The 18,888-nt window shown below is 41.3% G+C and overlaps 1 protein-coding gene across 9 annotated transcripts in view; it reads left to right on the top strand.

Moving 5' to 3' along the window:
- CELF2 (CUGBP Elav-like family member 2) overlaps positions 1-18,888 on the top strand; it is a 540,383-nt gene that overhangs the window by 454,234 nt on the left and 67,261 nt on the right. For all 9 annotated transcript variants that reach the window (XM_053942011.1, XM_053942012.1, XM_053942013.1 and 6 more), the window contains one exon: positions 15,513-15,561. In XM_053942011.1, coding sequence (XP_053797986.1) covers positions 15,513-15,561 — 49 coding nt within the window. The remainder of the gene's footprint in view (positions 1-15,512; positions 15,562-18,888) is intronic.

Here is an 18,888-nt window from a genome sequence, read left to right as displayed (position 1 = left end):
GAAGCAAGTGGTCAGCATCCTCTAAAGCAGAGAGCAAATACTATTACAAGACATAGGGGGATGGGTTTAAACTGGAAGAGGGTAGGTTCAGATTAGGAAGAAATTCTTTACTGTGTGGGTGGGGAGACACTGGCACAGGTTGCCCAGAGAAGTTGTGGATGCCCCATCCCTGGAAGTGTTCAAGGCCAGGTTGAACAAGGCTTGCACAGACCTGGTCTAGTGGAAGGTGTCCCTGCCCCTGGCAGGAGGTTGAAACTAAATGGTCCTTAAGGTCTCCTCCAACCCAAACCTTTCTATGATTCAATGATTCTATGGTTTTATGATTCTACAATTAAAAGTGCCAAATACCTTTTAACAGGAAAAGCACTAACAGAGGGGGAAAGCTAATGTTTTTCTCACTTTTGGAATGGTCCATCTTTTCTCCTTTAGCTTAGCTGAAATCAGTAATGGCTTTGCTACCAGACAGTAGCCTGACTATCTGCAGGAGCAGAGAGAAACAGTCATTGAAAAAGATGCCACCATAACTCCATTTATTAACAAAAGCCTGTATCTATTGCTTTGTGCCAGGGAAGTTAAAAAAGCAAAAACTGCAAAAGAAAAAAAAATCACATTGAGCTAAACAGAGTCTTAAGCAGTGGTAAACAAAATGTAGCTTCCTTTGTGGTTGATTTTTATCCAGCTGCAGCCAAATATCAAAGCGATATCAAAGGAAAGCTACCCATTAATTAATTCAGACTGACTTCACAAAGCAAGCTGGAGCTTTTGCTGATATCTGATTCTGACAACTTCCTAATCTTCACAAGTTGTCATTAAGAGTGGCATTAAAGCAGTCTGCAGCCAATTCCAGCTCTCACCCCATTGTAACTCAGAGATGGTCTATCTGCCATCGCAGGTGGGGGATATGCAAGCAGGGCTTAAAATAAGGAATTTTCTTCTTTGCAAATGGATTTTACAATGAATCAGGTAATCACATTAATACACTGCCTCAGTCATTCATCCTAGGAATGCTCACCCATTCCCACTTGCAACCATTACAAGTTGCAGTGAGTGGAAATTTTCTCTTCTGAAGGAGTGACACAGGGGAAAAGCAGAGAAAGAAACTAAAAAAAAAAGTTTGTGTCTGAAAGGAATAATTAGAAGTCTGTAATGATCTCTAAGAAAGTATGAATAGAGGCTTATCACTGATTTCAAGATAGAGAACATAGGATTATGGGTTGAAGAAAGTAAGATTGGGGAAAATAAGGCACTTATCAGAGGATAGTGTTAGTTATAAACTAAGAACTTTGAGCAACCTGGTGTAGTGGAAGGTGCCCCTGTCTCTGGAAGGGGGTTTGGAACAAGATGAGCCTTAATGTCCCTTCCAACCCAAACCATTCTGTGATCCTATGAACTGAAAAGCTGGTACTTCCACAAGTGAAGCTCCTGATTCCACCATGAAAACACAACACTCAGCATTCCTTACCACTGTCAGGATCATTCAGAGGGATTGCAGCCTCGTGCAGAGATGTGAGGGATATCACACCTTCATATTTCCGTTCAGCTGTGAATGGCTCAGATGACTGAAGGGAGTTTGTTTTCTAGACCATCACTTGAGCAAGTATCCACCAGACAGTAATTAATGCTATTTTGTGACAAATTCCTGACAATAGCTTAGAGGAAAATGTGCTGTGTTATTATACATATATTCATTTCAAATATTGCAGAGAATACAGAGGAGGATAAGTACTTTTGTGGGAGCCCCTCACCAAGCATCCACAGCAGCATCCATGAAGATGGTGCATTTATTTCCTCCAGGGCCAAGTACTGCCCAAATACCAGTGATAAATGGGAATTACTTTTGGTTGTACACAGAACCAAGGATTTACCACCAAAAGAGGTGAAATAAAGCTTAGATCAAGTATCAGGAAAAAATACCCAGTATCTGTTCAATTAGAATAATCTTCTAAAGGATACAAAGTCCTTACAGTGTTTGGGGTAGGAAAGTATTAGAAAATATGGGATAGGCAGTAATCCTGTATTGGCATTAAGTCATTTGAGATGAGCTGCTGGATTTTTTCATCTCTCATTTCTCCGACTGCTAAGTGAAAGAAATTGCTATGCTGGGTAAATATAGAATCCTCCTATTTGTACAAAAATATATGATTAACCAAAAAGAAAGATCTTGCTAAGTAAGAGCTACTGTCAGCCTAAGTGCTGTGCTTACACACTTGTGTCTGGAGGGCTCTAGGGGTTGCTCAGGCAGACATATCCCTTGCCTCTTGTGACCCTCGTCATTTTGCAAAGAATGACATGGATTTATCCCAGTTTAGGAGTGGCCTGATAGCTGACAACCCTCATTGTCTGCTACTTGTCGTCCTCCCTGTCGACATGAGAGCCAAAAATAGAGGGTGAGACGTGGGGAAAATTTCTTTTCTGCACCCATTTCTCTTTCCCTATGCTTTCCTTGCCCTCTGCTATAGCTTCACTGACACTGCAACAGCCCTCAGGCTGCATTAGCCTCTCTCAGAAAAAGCAGCATATGCCAAGAAGCCAGGAGTTCAAGACTTCCCAGTAGCTCTAAATGCTAGCTTTGGAGCAGGTAGGATGAATGATGTAAGAGTTTTTAGCTCAGTTGGTTGTAGCAGAGGACCTTCCTGGTAGTTCTCTGTGGCCTCCAGCTGTTCCACCTGAAGCCATCCCTGCAAAGAGATTTCCTTGACCTTTAGGTGAGTTGCACATAACAATGTTGCTCGCGGGGCACAGACAGAGAAAATTTCTAATTGAGTAGAGTAGCAGTAAAGAATAAGTAAAAGAAGACAAGTTTTCACATACTGATGTTTACAGTCACTAAATGAAGCATTGCTGCTTTTTTCCAAAAGATTCAAGGGGCCCTGTCTCTGGATACAGGCATTAAGGCTCACGCTTGGGATCAGATGCTGGTCTGGAGCTTTGCAGATGGGTGGAGGCAGATTGATTTTGGCTTTACTCTTCCTAGCACTGTCCCTTTTACTAATGAAATGTTAATCACAGCTTGGTCCAAACACCATAGCCAGCTGGAACTGGACTCATTCTTCAAAAATATATGTTTCTGCTAATGTTGTCCGCTTATTTTTTGTTTATTTCACTTTCCAAAGCACCTATTGACAGAAATATTCAAATGCACTAGAATTCCTGAAGATTAGCATTATAAATATATAGTGCTTGTTTAGTTTGAATACAAACCACTTTCCTTACCGCAAAGAAAGCACTGGCAGAGTACCTTAGCTACAGAGATGCTAAAAAATTAAAGAGAATGAGTTCATACGAAGGGTGGTTAAAAATAACGTGATTGCTCAACGTGACTCTTACTGGTGTTTGTAACTGTATGTATACACAACCAGACATCCATATTTTCGTGTGAGCAGTGTGTGTTTGTGTGTGCTTCTGGCTGGAGACTTGTGGCGGTATTGTTCAGTTTTCATAGATGGATGGAATATCAAGCTATCTTTTTCATTCTCTCTCTACAGCCAGATTATTTTGCCAGGGCAGACTATTGGCATAACACTGAGAGTTTGGATACTGATACTGGATAGTCGTGGAAAATTCCTCTAGCTTCAGCTCATGGAGAGCTTAAGTAGAATTTATGAGCCACATCCTCATTTGGCGTAAAATATTATGGCTCCGCTGGTTCAACAATAAAACTGCACTACTTACCCCAGCTGATCTCAGTCAGGAGAGTAGGATTTTTGACATCTTAATTCAAAGCCTCTTTTCTACCTGAATGCTTTGCCTATTCCCTGCAATATTTAGAGGCATGCATGCTGACAAGTAGTTTGGGGCTCATGTCTGACCTTTGAAGATATCTGGATTGTAACATCCAGATTGGTAACAGAGAGGAATTTGACTGCCTGTCTGCCTTCTGGGGAGGAGGGAATTGTGAATCAAGACATGTATTCTGGACTCAGAACTTCTCTGTACCTTTGCTAGGCAAAAATTGAAAATGGCAGCAGCCCCACATCATCAGGGCCAACTTTATATATATATATTGTACCCTTTGCTCTAATTTAAAAGGTAGAATTTCAATAGATTTTATAATTTTGATGCTTTTGGAGCTTATTTTAGACTTACCTCAATCACACTTTTTAGCTATAAGATGTTCTTGCTGGTACATTGTAATGCAAATAGGAGAGCTTTCCAACAGAACTTTAAAAAAGCTTTACATTAAAAAAAAATCCCATAGACTAGAATTTGAGTTTTGTACAAAATAATAGACTCTAGTTTCTGTCAGAAGAGGAGCCCAAGAGCGTTGTTGAATCAAGGTGACCTTCCATGCTGCGGAAAGAGTCAGGCAGAAGATCCACTTAGCAAATGAACAGAAAAATCTGTGATGTGAAACTGGGGGAGTGGCTGAGGCTGGTTTCACTCTTATTGAATGAAAGTAAAACATTAAGAAGATAAGTCCAGATGAGATAACACTGTGAAACAGAGGAGCCCCTGAATATGCTTTCTTGCCTTTCTGAAATGCTGCTGTCGCTAGTCATTCCTTTTAAAGGGTTATCTCCTGAATTCCAGCTTAGCAAAGGTAGAGGATATTGATGAGCGTAATCACATGGTGTTTTCCCAGAGCATAGTTCACAGAGGACAACAAGCAAGCACAGAACAGCATAAGTCTTTAAATAAAACTCCTGCAAAACAAGCATTTTATATCCTGCTCACTTTGGCCTCTCTCAGAACTGAGCTTGTGTTTTGCATTACAAAAGTCATTGCATGTTTTTAAAAACCTATGATTAAAACTAAATTTCTTTGCAGTCATTTGTAGCCTGAAAGAAAAGTTTTTTATTTTAGGTTGGGACTGGGTTTTTAGGGAAGAAGAAGTACAGGGTAGAGAATTGCTTTGTTTTCTTAACAAATTTCTAAAAATTATCCTAGAAGTTGATGTGGAATCAGAGGGATTTATGTAGAAAGGGAGGGGTTTCCTGTGGACCAGGCTTGAGCATTAGCACCCTAAAATGGTGACCACAGACTGAGCTACTTGAATATTTTCATTTGGCAGCAGGAAAGGTCTTTTTTAAAATGGGAACTTCTTCTCTAGCTTTCACAGATTCTGAGAAGGGCAAAATTCCCTGAATATGCTCTCAGGAGTCAGTGCCCCCTAAGTGGGGAATCTGGGAGAAAAGTGAAATCTGCCTTTGCAGACCACTCAAGAAAGAACGCCTCTGCTTTGCTGCCTTCCCCTTTTAAGATGGTTTAGGGACCTCTGTCATTGCCATGGGAAGACTTTACATAGAAGATGACTTAATAGGTAGCATGTTTAGGCTTTGCTTTGGCTCTGTTTTCCAAATACTAATATGGGAGGAGGAGGTGTTCTTAGATTTGAAGGGAAAGTACTCCCTTTAAAGTCTTGATCTCCTGTTGACTTCTGGAAACAAACGCCCAACTGGGGAGATGGAAGAAAGTACATCTTCAGAACACTTGAGTCATGTCCAGTGGGACACTGACTGGAAGGCTTGTGTCATGCCGGGAATTGAGTCTTGGCATCTTAGGTCATGCTGGCCAAATCCACCCAATGCACAACAGGGCTGCATTATTTATTAGCTGACATCCCAAAGCCACAACATCTTGGCTGGCATTTGGTTCCCCCAGCAGCCCTGGATCACTGCTTCAGGTTCTTATGTCACCTCTCAAATAGGGTGGCTAGGGAGTAATATTGTAAAAAATATTTTAAAACCCTGCTTGTGTGGAGTACACCTGCTAAATAATGTCTTACCTACACCTGATGATAAAATGACAAGATTTTGGCTTGACAGACTTGGCTTCAATTGTGGAATGATTCCAGGTGCATCACGTGGAGCCTCTCTGCCTTTTTCCCACCTTCTTCCTTTCTGCTGCAAAGAGATAGCAGCAGTGAGTACCTCACAGGGGTGTTGGGAGAGGAATCAATTAGAGCGTGAGGAGCTTGGGCTTTGGTGCAGTGCGGACAGCTCAGCTCCCTCCCCCTGGATCCTCATTCCAAGCCATGCTGAGCTTCCCTGCGTGGCGCTGGGCAAGCCGCCACCTCGCCACGCTCCGTTTTCCTCCCACAAAACTGGGCAGCGGGTTTTGCCCCTTGCAATCACCTTGAGTGGGTGGTAAAACCCAGTCAATTAACGTCACATGGAGACTTCAGTTATCTCCCTGCCCCACCCCATTGACACACAAACTTCAATTGGCAAAATGTCAACAGAAGTGATTGCTGCTGCCAATGAGATGGATAACTCTTACTGTTAAAATAATATCTGGTGTTTTGCTCAGATGTCTAATGGGTTTGCTTTTTAAGCATGGATGATGCAAAATATCCCCAAGGCATAATTCCCAACAAGTTATAGAATCCCACTTAATGTCTATTTTTAGGATTGAATAGGTTCTGTAAAGGCTCATTTGTTTGAAGAAAAGATCGTTAATAACTTTGCTTTCCATGTGATTTTGAAGAGACAATTTTTGGCCATACCTCCCTGTTGTTGTTTGACATGGAAGTGTTTTTTTTTCAGGAAGTTGGGTCAAACTAATTAGTGGTCATGTTTGGATATTGGCAGTTGGAGTGACTACGGAAAGTATGGACACGCCTCTGAGAACACAGGGGGTTAAAAGCAAGAACTCTTAGGAGAACTCTCTTTTTGGTTCTGGTCGTCAGAGAGTGCAGACCTCCCTGCCCAGCCTCAGGCTGGGTGCAGGAGGGGCAGCCATGCGGCCTGGTCGAGGTAGGCCGAGGGGCTGAAGGTCTGGAACCGAGCCAGCTCCTGCGGACGGAAGGGTGGAGAGAAGCGGAGATGCCTTTGTTCCCCCCCTCAGAGAGAAAGAGACAGAGAGCCTGATGGCACCTGGAGATTTGCCGGCAGAGGAGAAGGAGAAGGTGGGGGGGGAAGATGCCCAGTGTGGGAGTTGGGAGTTCTGGGCAGAGATGTCCGGGGAGTCTGAACTTTTAACCCTTTCCTGGGAAATGAGGGCTTTGTAAAATATTACTCCTTCTCGATTTGTAGTGGAAGAGAGACAGTCCAGGACCTGAGATGTTAGAAGAAGAAATTTTTAGGTGAGAGGAGATGATGGAGTAGCTTTTGGCTGGACTTTTCTTGTTAGCCATAGACTGAACCAAATTCTCCTGTAATAGAGACTGCATTTTAAGGGGATGCAGTGGTGAGCCAAGAGACCTGCTTCAGCAGCTGAGAGTGACAGGAGTGGAGTGAACAGAGAAAAGTTGAGGAGGATGTGGTGATGCCCTCTGTCTTCAGAAAAGAAGAAAAGAAGAAGACCCTCTGTTCTTAGACCCTCGGCCCCAGGGGAGGAAGAAAACAGGGGGGACTGTTATCCCAAAAAAGAGAAGCTGTTGGACCCTCGGCCCCAGGGGGAAATGGGGGGACTGTAGTCCCAAAATGAGAAACTGAACTGTTGTTTTTCTTTAGTCCTTTACAAAGCATCCTTAAAAAGAAACCCTATGAGCAGTCTGTCCATGCACAGTAGTGAGAGCACTGTGACATAGAAAAGAGAGTATCACACTAGCAAATTTTCTCCAGGCGGTTGCCATGTGTGACATGGAAACACAGGAAGTGGCAACTGTGTTTCCTGGGTGGGGGGGGTCTATAGCGCAAGAGAGACTTCTCTCTCCCTTGATAGACTGAATATTGATTATCTGAAGAGTAGCAATTTGATCAGGAATCCCAGGTGATGTTTCATAGTAGCTGTAGTTTTAGAAATTGAAAAGAAGAGAGGTGTTTTAGAGGGTCTTCATCCTAAATTTAGTGTGTGTGTCTTCTGTAGTAGTAGTTTAATAAAGTTTTTTTCCTTTGTTATTAAGCTTAAGCCTGCTCTACTCTGTTCCTGATAACATCTCACAGCATTTATTTGAGAATGTGTATTTTCATAGAAGCACTAGCATTGTACCAGTATCAAACCATGACACTCCCCTTCTTTATCTCCACTTCATTTGGCTCGCCTGTACCCTGGAGTTGTTGCCATTAGTGTGGGAGGTAAGAAATTAAGGAATTAAATATGGAGGAGAACTGCTAAAAGAGCAACAGTAGCTATTTGTACACTAGGAAGTGGTCACTTCTAAGATATCCAACTTTTTAATTTTCTATATAAGGGTACAACATTTAAAAGAGATTGAGTGCTACAGCCTAATTAGTAAATGTATGGGAGAAACAGCAGGATGTGGGGGTGACTGTAGAAGGGATCACTAGATGAAGAATTATTGATAATAATAATAATATTTATATTTTATTATTATTTTAAAGCACAGCATTGTTTTTAGTCCCCTAACTAATGTTTAATTTAACTTGAATTGAAACCACAGAGTGTAGTGGATTGCAAATAACTGAGTTGGAAAGCTTCCAAAAGCCATTGAATTTCAGTGGTTTTAGTGTTCTCCGGTAAAACAACTTGTTTTAAGCAAGCTATATGCTTGTTTCTGTGCTCTAAATAGAAAATAATGATGTTATGCATTACTGCATGAACCATATTTGGCACCCACCAGCAATATTAATTTTCTCTTGCTTCTCTCTCTTCCTCCTTTCTTCCCTCCCTCTCCCTCTCTCTCTCTCCAAAAAAAGCATGTATATATGTCTGATAGTAATCTAGGAGGCCAAGTAACAGATCACATTCTTATGCTACTAAAATTGTATGAATGGCTAACACAGCTTAAATCCCTTAAATTGGGATTTATGAAAGGATGACAGCAAACAATTTTCTAGCTATGCCATCGCTCAGGCAGTTACAGCAACTGCTTTACATTTATTTGTGAGAGTCTAAGTGATAAATGCACATTTTATCCATGAATAAGAAAAGGTGAATGACTTCAACCAATACTGGGAATCCAAAGCTCTGCCTGTGCTGGTGAAGCCAGCAGGAGCATGGTGCTGGTTAGCACTTTCCTGCCTGGTGTGTGGGCATATTTAGGGGAATAACATGGGCTACACACTGTTCCCACTGGACAGTATGGACAAGGATATCCTGTTTCGAGTGGAAGGAGGAGTAGAGCTGTGTAAATGCAAGCTGTGCCACGCCACGTATTTTAAGATCCAGAGAGCAGTCCTTTGCCTCTTTTATTCACTAGTATTTATTTGACCTTGGAGATTATCCCCAGTTCCCAGAGAAGTTCCCAAAGCACTAGCCAGATATTGACTGCGTAATTCAAGTTAGTTTGACCCCAGAGGAGTCATTCTAAGCAGTTCTTTTCGATAGGAAAATACACCTCCTTCACTTCTGGGAAACTCATATTACTTGTGAGTCACAAGGGTTTAAAAAAGCAAAAACAGCTGGCAATGAAATGATGTGAGAAATGAGTGTTCAAGAGCTCCTCTGAAAGATCCTATGGAAAAACTGGGGAGCCAAAAGCTGAAATGAGGGGTGGGGCAGGGGGTAAAGAGGTATCTGCACGTAATAGTCCAGAAAAATAATGGTCTCTAAAGACACTGAAAATCATTTAATTCTCTGGTGCTTATGGAGTATTTTCTCTTCTTCCCCCAATCTTCTGGTAGGTCAATACATTCCCTCCTGACTTCTAGACACAGTAGAGGTTCTCAGAAACCTGGTTGGTCTTGTTTTTTCCTTGGACTACTGGTCTAATTAAACTGCACTCACTAATTGGATCGGAGCTTGGACAAAACTTTGAATTAATTTCCAGACCAGAGTTAGGCAAAGAACATAATTTTTTCCCCATTGGTTTCCATGCTGGTCCCTCTTTAGGTGCTTTTCTTCCAAGCCCTTAGCCTGTCTCTGCTGTTCCTTTTAATATTTCCTTCCTCTTTGGTTTTCCTGTTGATTCCAAAAGTCTCAGAATTTACAGTTCTTCACCCAAAAAGAAAATTAGGCTTTAATTAAGATCTAATGTCTTTTCTCTCTCCCACATTCTCTCTTGACATTTTAGAGTTCTGAGATGTAGAAAATGCGAAAGTCTCCTTTGGCTTCAACAGTGATTAATGCAAGCAAGAAGCGAGTCCCAAAGTGCTAGAAATGACAAGATGCATGCAAGCTGTCATCATTTAATCCTATTGCTTTTTGTTTAGTTTGGTTGTTACCCAAGTAACCCAAGTTCTTCAAATTTACCCTTTGCCTGGGGGAGGTTTAGCTCCATTTTGTGTGGTGTTTCTCTGTGATGTGGTCTGTGAGGGTGACAGGTAAGGGACAAACTGAGTTGGGTCATGCCTAGAAACTTCTAGTCAGGGCAGATGACAGGGAAGGGAGGAAGGGGACAGGTGTGAAAAGGGCTAAGAGCTTTAGAAGTCTGCTGGTGGCTTTAAAGGACTATAGAAAGGTGATGACAGGAGTGGTAAAGAGTGAGGAGTCATGGATAACATTCTCTACATGCAATCCCTCAACTCTGATGGTGAAAAGTCACATTCTGCTTAACTTTAAAGGATCTTCAGGAGGTGGTCTTTGACTGCCATGCTGAGCTGGGTGAAGTGTGGGCAGGTCTGATGTGCATTCAGAGTCCTTTCTTGACAAGAGGTTTTCCTTCCTCAAGGCACAAGAAATTACAGGAGCAAGGCATGTGCATCCACAGTGGCAGGAATGGACCAAAAAAGCTGCTAACAGATGCGTTAATAATGTATGAAGGTGCTTTTGCAATGGACCATCAAAAAAAAAAAAATTCAGTCTAGGTGGCCAAAGTTTCAGAGATGCTGAGGGTATCCAAATTTCACAGACTCAACACAGCTGCAGCAAAATGAGCCCATCAGCTCCTCCACATTCACTGAAAGGCATCTCCTGCTTTTAATCACCAAAAACATGTGTAAGACTATCATACTCATGTGTAACATCTTAAAGCAGCCAATACAGACTATTTCGAGTGCCAACTGCCTCCTCCTACAAACCTTGTTTCACTCGCAGAAATTGCTGCTCACAGGAAGTCTTTAGCCTACCCAGAATATCTGAATGCCCATTTCTCTTCAGAAAATTGATGGAAAGCAGGTGTCCAAAAGCCTTTCCAGCAAATATATTGACAACTCTGAAATGTGATTTAAGCAGTTGCTGTTGATGCAGTGGTGACTTGGAGCGTGCCAATCCCATGCTCGTCCATGTCTGGGGACAGTTCTTACCCATTCACCCCTGACACCTCAGGCTTAAGGTTGCACCTGATTTGAAGCATCCCCTGACTAAACAAAACAAACCATGAGCTGATCGCCTTGTGCAATGTGCAACCACACAATAGTAATCACAGCTAATGACTCTGCTAAATGCTAGACTGCACACACCTCCTTGTTTGGTGTTTGTTTTGTATACAGAAGGTAACATCGACTGAATAACGAGGATGCCAAGTTACAGATGGGGTTGTGGAATCGTATTTGACAGCCGATTAGAGTAATCTGACAGAAATGATGACTTAATCACCACGACAGACTCCAAATTCCCAGATAGAATTCCACCCAGGTTAATCTAATTTCCTTGCAATATTTTTGCCAGAAATAGACTCTTAGCCGGCTTGTTTTCTCCCATGCAGATGTCACATGGCTTTGACAAGAATGTAAATAGGTACTGCTATTTTTGTTGAAAAGATGACTTTGATGCTCTAAAGCTGGAGAGGTGGCATGCCTTTGAGATGCATTGGGTTGCTTTGCTGTGTTTTTTTCTCTAATGACGTTATGTTTACGTACAGCGAGATGTACTCAGGAAAAAGGGGAAGGGGGGTTGAAAGATGTAACTATTCATTGTAATTCTAGGCCTTGGCACTCCTGCTGCTGCCCTGGACATAGCCAGCAGCCAGATTCTCATTAATTTCGGGGGGATTTTCAGGGTTGCATGTTTGACAACTGTTTCTTTGCCTTTTTGATTCCTATGGACTGCCTCAGCACCCCTGCTTGGGATACGCCCAAGGAGAGGTAGTGACATTCCTGGCCCCAGGCTTTGGGTGGCCTCTGTGACAGCACAAGCAGCAGTGAAGCCCCCACTTTGCTGCCAGCACTGCCACAAGGCATTGGCAACCTTGGGCAACAGGCATTTGCCTGCTCTCAGCTGTAAAACAGTGGCATGGTGTGTTTTGAGACTGATGGACAGAGAGCACCTAGAGCAAAGGCAGGTGATGCCCTGCTTGCTGCACAAGTGTGTTCAGTAGAACTCTCTGTAATATTGATGAGGAGAGGTTGCTCCTCACAGCCCATACTCCAGCCTGGGTTTGATATCCCCATGCACAGTGCTTGCCAGGGGCAGCTGCCCATGCTCAGAAAGAACTTGCCTGAGAGCTGTGTTGTTCTCTTTTACTGTGTGTGCTGAGCACAGAATGATGTTCAAGGTAATAAATTACTTGCTGAGGTTATTTTTCTTGTTCTTGCCTCTTTATTAATTGTAAGTGTGCATTCATAAATACTGTATTTTCATAAGCAAAGCTTTCTCCAAGAAAAGAAGAAAATGCTTCCTGTTGTTCTGTGTGACAACATGACATACTGAGAAATCACTTACCTTGGGATCCATAAGTGATGAATAGTTACAATAACAGCTTTCCGATAAGACGGGAAATCCTTCATTTCGGTAGATGACATGATTCTAGTGAGTGGCATCTAATTTGAAACAGTTTTATATCATCTGTAATCTTTTGGAGGGCCTAGGAAAGCATAGATATTTTATTATTTTATAGCCTGCAGTTATACAAGAAATATATAAAACATACAGATTATTTTGTCTTCTGCTCATTGTAGAACGAAAGGATAGTACCTATTTAACTTTTGTCTCTGCCCCTTTAATTTTCTTATTCGCTACACACTTCTTTGAGAGTCATTCTTTTCTTTTTTACACCTACCTTTAAATATTTTATGGGTAGAGAGCTTATAATATGTATTGTCACGGCAGTTGTCTCTAGAGGTCAGCAATGAGTTTAATAATGAGATGCGAACCAGTGACTCTGTAAAACCCATTTCAGGTTATAAATGGCATGTTTTATTGAATCTAGTGTTAAAGGTTGTTAATGTATCAATTGGTGATGGTCAGGGTTAAACAAGCTTCAACATGAGCCCTCTCATGTTAGGAAACTATCAGTAAGGTATTTTTCCTCTTTCCTCTTTACTGAAGCCGGGTCTGTCTATCACACCCATTTTTCTGGGGGTGTTCTGCAGTTTAAATTCTCCAGGCCTGAGCTGAATCTTTTATTAGTTTTTCACCAATATAAAGCACAATGGCATCACTCCCAAATTCAGCTTGATATTGGTGATATATTGATATTGGTGTGAAGAGAATTTGGACCATGAGTTTTTAGCAGGAACTTTTGAAATCAAGTCAAAACCTATTTGAAGCATCGTGTTAAATCTTGCCTCTTGGTTTGTGAATGTACCAGATTACTGAGTTAATGAACTTGGAGTAATGATGTGTGACTGCAGAGGATGACTTTGTAAATGTGCTTGTCAGGTAACACTGATCTTTGTGTTGTGACCATGGGCTGCAAAAATAACTTCTTCACCTGAATTTGGTCTAAAGTTGGCTTCTCTGGTTTGGGCAATTTGAAAAGTGAGAGGTTTTTAACGTTGTTAGGATAGCCTGTATTCAAAATATCTCCTCTTAGGGGCACATAAACGCATCTGTAAAGAGCAATAGATTGATTCTCTGTCTACAAAAGGCCTGAAACCGGGATGGGTTTTTCTCTTTTATCCTGCGTATTCCTGAGTTTTCAATACTTGCCTTTCTTTCCTCATTCAACCAATGGAGTGGTTGTCTCACCACTCCATTGCTCCTCAGAGACATCAGTAACCTGCAATGGCCTTGTACACCTTTTTTCTTCTTTCTGTTTTTGCTTGCTGAGTGGACATGCTGCCTCACATGCCCACAAATTTTAAGTCTCCTGCAGTGCCCAGTGTATTGTTGATGTCAGGAAAAATCCTAAGTACTTAAGAAGACAGAGAACAATAGAAGTTCCCTTTTTTCTTTAAAACTGATCTAAGAGTGGTAGCAGGCGAGTGCTGGGCTATTAAAGTCCATTTAGGAAACAAATGATTCAAAGAGAGCAGAATTGTTAAAACTGAAGAAAATGTATGCATCCCTACAACTGCATCTACCTTGTGGCTTTGCCTTTCCCTAGGACACACTGGGGACTTGTGCAAGCAGCACAGGGAATACATTGATTTGCAAGGCCAGGGAGCATTCTGGACTTTGAGTAAATCTAATGGAAACATTCACAGCAATATTTTCTGAAGAATCCAGCAACTTTTTCCCTGGCGGTTAAGTTACTTCACCAAAAGCAATGCAGATGTGGGTTTCTGTGCAGCTTTGAAAGCATATTTGATATGAGGGCATGGATGTTCTCTCCTGCTCAGCTGTTTTTGTTTCCCAGAGTTTGTCATAACAATCTTTTATTAAAAAAATGGAATTGCTGCTGACATTTTCAGGCAATACGCAGCTGCGCTGCACTGAAAAATGATACAAAAGTAGAAAAAGCATACATTTCTTCACCTGTTCACGTGAATTGGTAAGGAATTGCTGAGGAGAGAAAAGGCAGTGGCCCTGCTGCTGCCAGAAGGTTCGTGCAGTCAAATCCAAGTAACTATGCAGAGCCCAAGAAAGAAAATTAAAATGGGGTTTTTTTTTGCAAGCTTAAACATCTCCCACATCGAATCTCAATGTGAGGTCAGTTCTGGAGGCTTTTGAGAAGCTGTAATAAAATTTCCCTGAACACACCACAGTGGCCACAGGGCTGGCTATCACCAATTTCCTGCGGAAAACTCTGATTGTGAGGGAGCTCAACTGCTGTGGTGTTATTATTCCTGAAAGAACAAAAACACCATTTGTAGAAATTTTATTGGAGCTATCAACAATTCAGTGTGGGAGCAGTATCATTTAGTAGAAAAACACTGAGGACACACTAGCCTGAGTGTGCCAAGGTGGGATGTTCAGCACAGAACGCTGCAGACATGGGTTGGTTTCCTTTGCAGTAAGAGGGACATGAGTGGAGGAAGAGGTTGAACAGGAAAAAGGATTTGGAATTTTTATGGAAGGCAGAATTGTTATGTGTTGTGGTGGAAGCTTTATGAATGAATGTGTAATGGATTCTAAAACAAAAATATGAGATACTAAACAATTATAGGAGGCTGTTTTAGGAATCAAGATCTCTTCTTCTTCAATCCTAAAAGAATCAGCAGAGTTTTTTAATTACAAGCAAAGTTCATTTGTCAAACTCAACTCCTCTGAGTATATTTGAAATGCTTGCTAGTTCTTAAATTACTTGAAAATTACATCTTGGTTTTGGCAGTGGTTGTGCTCAAGGAAAAAAAAAAGTTGGTAAAACAGAAACCAAGCATGCCATAAACTAATGAGAGCTGTAACTTTAGAGGTCTTCTGAAACTAGATACAGCAAGTTAAAGATTTATATGAGTCCTATGGGCCCAATGATATTTTATTTTTTTTAAACTTCCTCATTATAAAATACTCCTTCACCATTTTATTTTTTCTTATAAGCCTATAATACACAGTGGTATTCTGAATTTATATAATTTCAACATGTTTAATATTAAATCGTGTCTCTTTTTAGCCCTTCATTAAAAACATTGCTCTTGATTTTTTATGAATATCCAACCTGCCTTACTCTCTTTCATTTTTGTTTTTAGATGCATCATCCTATTCAGATGAAACCTGCAGATAGTGAAAAGTCAAATGGTATGTGTTCAATTTATTTGTACTTAATTGTATCTTTCTCTAAACTGAAGTAAGCACAACATTGTGAGAGTTTTTGCTTTACGCCTTTTGTGGTGAAAATAATAGGCAGTGTCCCTACACCTGACATGCCAGGAAGGTGTTGAGCTGCTCTGAACTCTGAACTCCCTTTTATCTTCTGCTTTAGAGAAGGAAGGAAATGTCCTCAAAAAAGGGTCTTCCTTGTATCTGCTGTATGTCATGACCTACCTCACTGCATCCGTCCCTTCCCTTGGGTTCTCTCCAGTGAGATAATGTGGGAGCACCTGAGATTGATAAGATGGAGATAAAATGTTGATGCTGAAAATTTAAAATAAAAGAAACAAAAAGGCATACCTTTGTTAACAAATTATGTAAGTACATGATCAGCCTTAAACATTTGCCAAAAGTACCTTTTTACAGAATGATGCCATTCTGAATCTGAGCCAAATTTAGATTTTAATCATATGCTTCATTATGAGCTGGGAAGCCCACTTTGGAGCTCTCTGTATACTTATTCCTCAAAACGATTGAAAAATGAATGCTATAAAGACAGTAATATCCATTTGGAATACTAGGGTACTGCCTAAGTGGATGTATATGACATGCAAAATAGATGGCAAGCTAAATCTATTAAACATGCCAGGTTTATATATTCAAGAAAATAAGATAATCGAATAGTAGTGCAACTTGGCAGTGTGTGATTCTTTAAAAATATATACGTGTATATTTTGCCCCTTGATTTGTTCCTGTAATTTTCTAAAATATATGTTAAAGATATCATCTGCCTTCTTAGATTGCAAGAGCTTCATTTTCCCTTAAGGCCCACATAATCAGAGCTGGTTCCTCCAACAGGCATCTTTGCACCTCATTAATTAGTAATCAGGGCAGAAGCCGTGCACTTAGAGATCTACATACCTGCAAATGTAAATTATGATTGGGCTCTAAATCTCTCCGCAAGGCTTTTTTAAGGCTTCTTTTTTTGCTAATTGTAGTGCATCCCTTTTTCAGGCTTCTCCAAGGATTATGAAGTTTGGAAGGAAATTAAAACTTCACATTATGCTAGGTTTCCCATTATGACAACTTTCCAAACAAAAGTGGCCATGAGCGCAGGAAATATGAGCTGTCACCCATTTGTATAGGAGGGGGTGTTCTCTCTCTCAGGTTGGAATCATAGAATCATTGAATATTCTGAGTTGGAAAGAATAGATATCCATCCATGAGGATTCTCAAAGTCTAATTCCTGGCCCTGAACAGGACAATCCCAAAAATCCCACCATGTGCTTAACAGCATTGTCGAAATGCTCCTTGACCTCTGTCAGTCTGTGCTCTGGGGAGCCTCTTCCAGTGCCCAGCCACCCTCTGGGTGAAGAACATTTTCCCAAAGATTTTTTGCAGTGATTTCTTGCTGTCTTTGAGTGCTCAGAATAGAGGCTAAGGCACCTGGATGGGCAGGAGAACTGAACTTTTCAGGCCCCACTGGGGTCAAGGAGAACATTGCTATTAGAATCCAGACTCCAGACCCTAGTATTTACTGCTAGCAGTGGGCACAATTATCCCTTAGGCACAGGAATGCTGGCCTGAACTTTCTGAACTAAGTATGGCCTCTATGGGTTCTTCTTTCAAAGACAAATTTCACCTCAATTTCCTTGGCAAATTAGAAAAATAAGAGGCAATGGGCCAAAATTGACTCCCAGTGAGTTACTTGTTCATTGCCTGAAGTGTTTCTTTCTAAAGGAGATTGAACATATTGGAAAAACACTGTGGGGAATTGTGCAAATTCTGTCCTTCTCTGCAAGTAGTGCCTGCTTGGAAAGCAGGGTAGGTTGGCTCCTGGCTGCTGCTATTTGTCTAGGGTTATCTGCATGAAACTCCTGTCTGCACTGTGGGAATACTCTCTTATTTTCTGGCATCTATTCCAAGCATAAAAATCACAAGGGATTGCGTTTTTTCACCTTTTTTTTTTCTTGCCATTCTTTGTATTTTTTGGGAAAAAACAAATTGTCAGTTCAGGGGTTCCAACTGTCAAATTAAACACCTTTTTAAATTTAGGTTCCTGAAAAGTGTGGGAACTTCTGATAGGCATGTTCAAGGGATGGTGAACTATTTTTTTTAATCAGCTGGAGAAACAGAAAGCAAACTAATACCATGATGATGGTAATAATGGTACAGCTCCTCAGAAAGGCAGGGCATAGCCATGGGGTTCATGGAGTGTGTGACAGTTTGCCAGCAGCTTGGAGATCAAGAAAGAGAAAAAACAACAGCGTGGGGGATGTGGAGGTTTGTTTGGCACATGTTTCCCATATGCTCCAGGCTATCCATCTGAGGAGGTATATTATCAATGCCAACAGCAAATTGTAAACTGTACCTCTTCAACCAGATTGATACGTTCAAAGGGGAAAAGAAAAAAGACATGCCAAGGCATCTTGGTTTTCATGATCCATGGTAGTTGAGCTTTTGAGGAATACTTGAGTCTCTTTGATTTCTGAGTCATGGGAGGATCCCAATGGATATTATGGGTAAAGTCGTGTTTCTCAGTTTGCAAAGAGGCTAAGCAATTTTCTTATGGAAATATGTGTAGGACAAGTTGAGCACTCTACAATTCTTCTGAGCTTGTACATGTTTGTGAAGGATTGATAGACCTATTCAAGTTCCACAGGGAGGAAGGACAGGTCCTCTCATTCAATTTACAGAAGTTTTCAAAGAACAGTATTTGCTTTGTGATTAAATGCCCCCTCCCCATATTGAGTCTCTTGTGGAAAAGCTTTGAATGAGCATCCAAGCCAGAGACTCCTGGGATTAAATGCTCCTTCTTTTGCATCACTGTTCCTGCCCTTAGATGTCTGCATCACCTGAGGAATCTGTCCCTTGATACCAGAGGCCAAGCTCACCTCATGGAAACTGGAAGATGGGTATGGAAGGGACACCTCCAGCACACCTGAACCAGGTTGCTCAGAGCCCCCTCCAACCTGGCTGTGAACACTTCCAGGGCTGGCACATCCACAGCTCCTCTGAGCAACCTGTTCCATGGTTCATTCCCTGCCTACAATGTGTCTAAGTCATTTCTCTGCTCATGCAGATGAAACAAATCTTGGTCTCTTCCACCAAGCTTTTAGCACCTAGAGTTGATGGGGCAAGACTTGCCTTCAGATTTAATTAATTTGACTGCCCAGGGGGATTCTGAAAAGCTTCTTACTGTTGAAAAACATAACATCTCTTGAAGATTTGCAGATGATGAATTTTGTAGTGTGTCCTGGTCCGATCACCTTCGTGCAGGTTGTTTTAACCTGTCTAGAAAGTTTTGGTTAAGGA

This window comes from Vidua chalybeata, chromosome 5 (assembly GCF_026979565.1).
Source record: "Vidua chalybeata isolate OUT-0048 chromosome 5, bVidCha1 merged haplotype, whole genome shotgun sequence".
NCBI lineage: Eukaryota > Metazoa > Chordata > Aves > Passeriformes > Viduidae > Vidua > Vidua chalybeata.
Note: the sequence above shows the minus strand (reverse complement) of the source record. Positions and strands in the feature narration are given on the sequence as shown.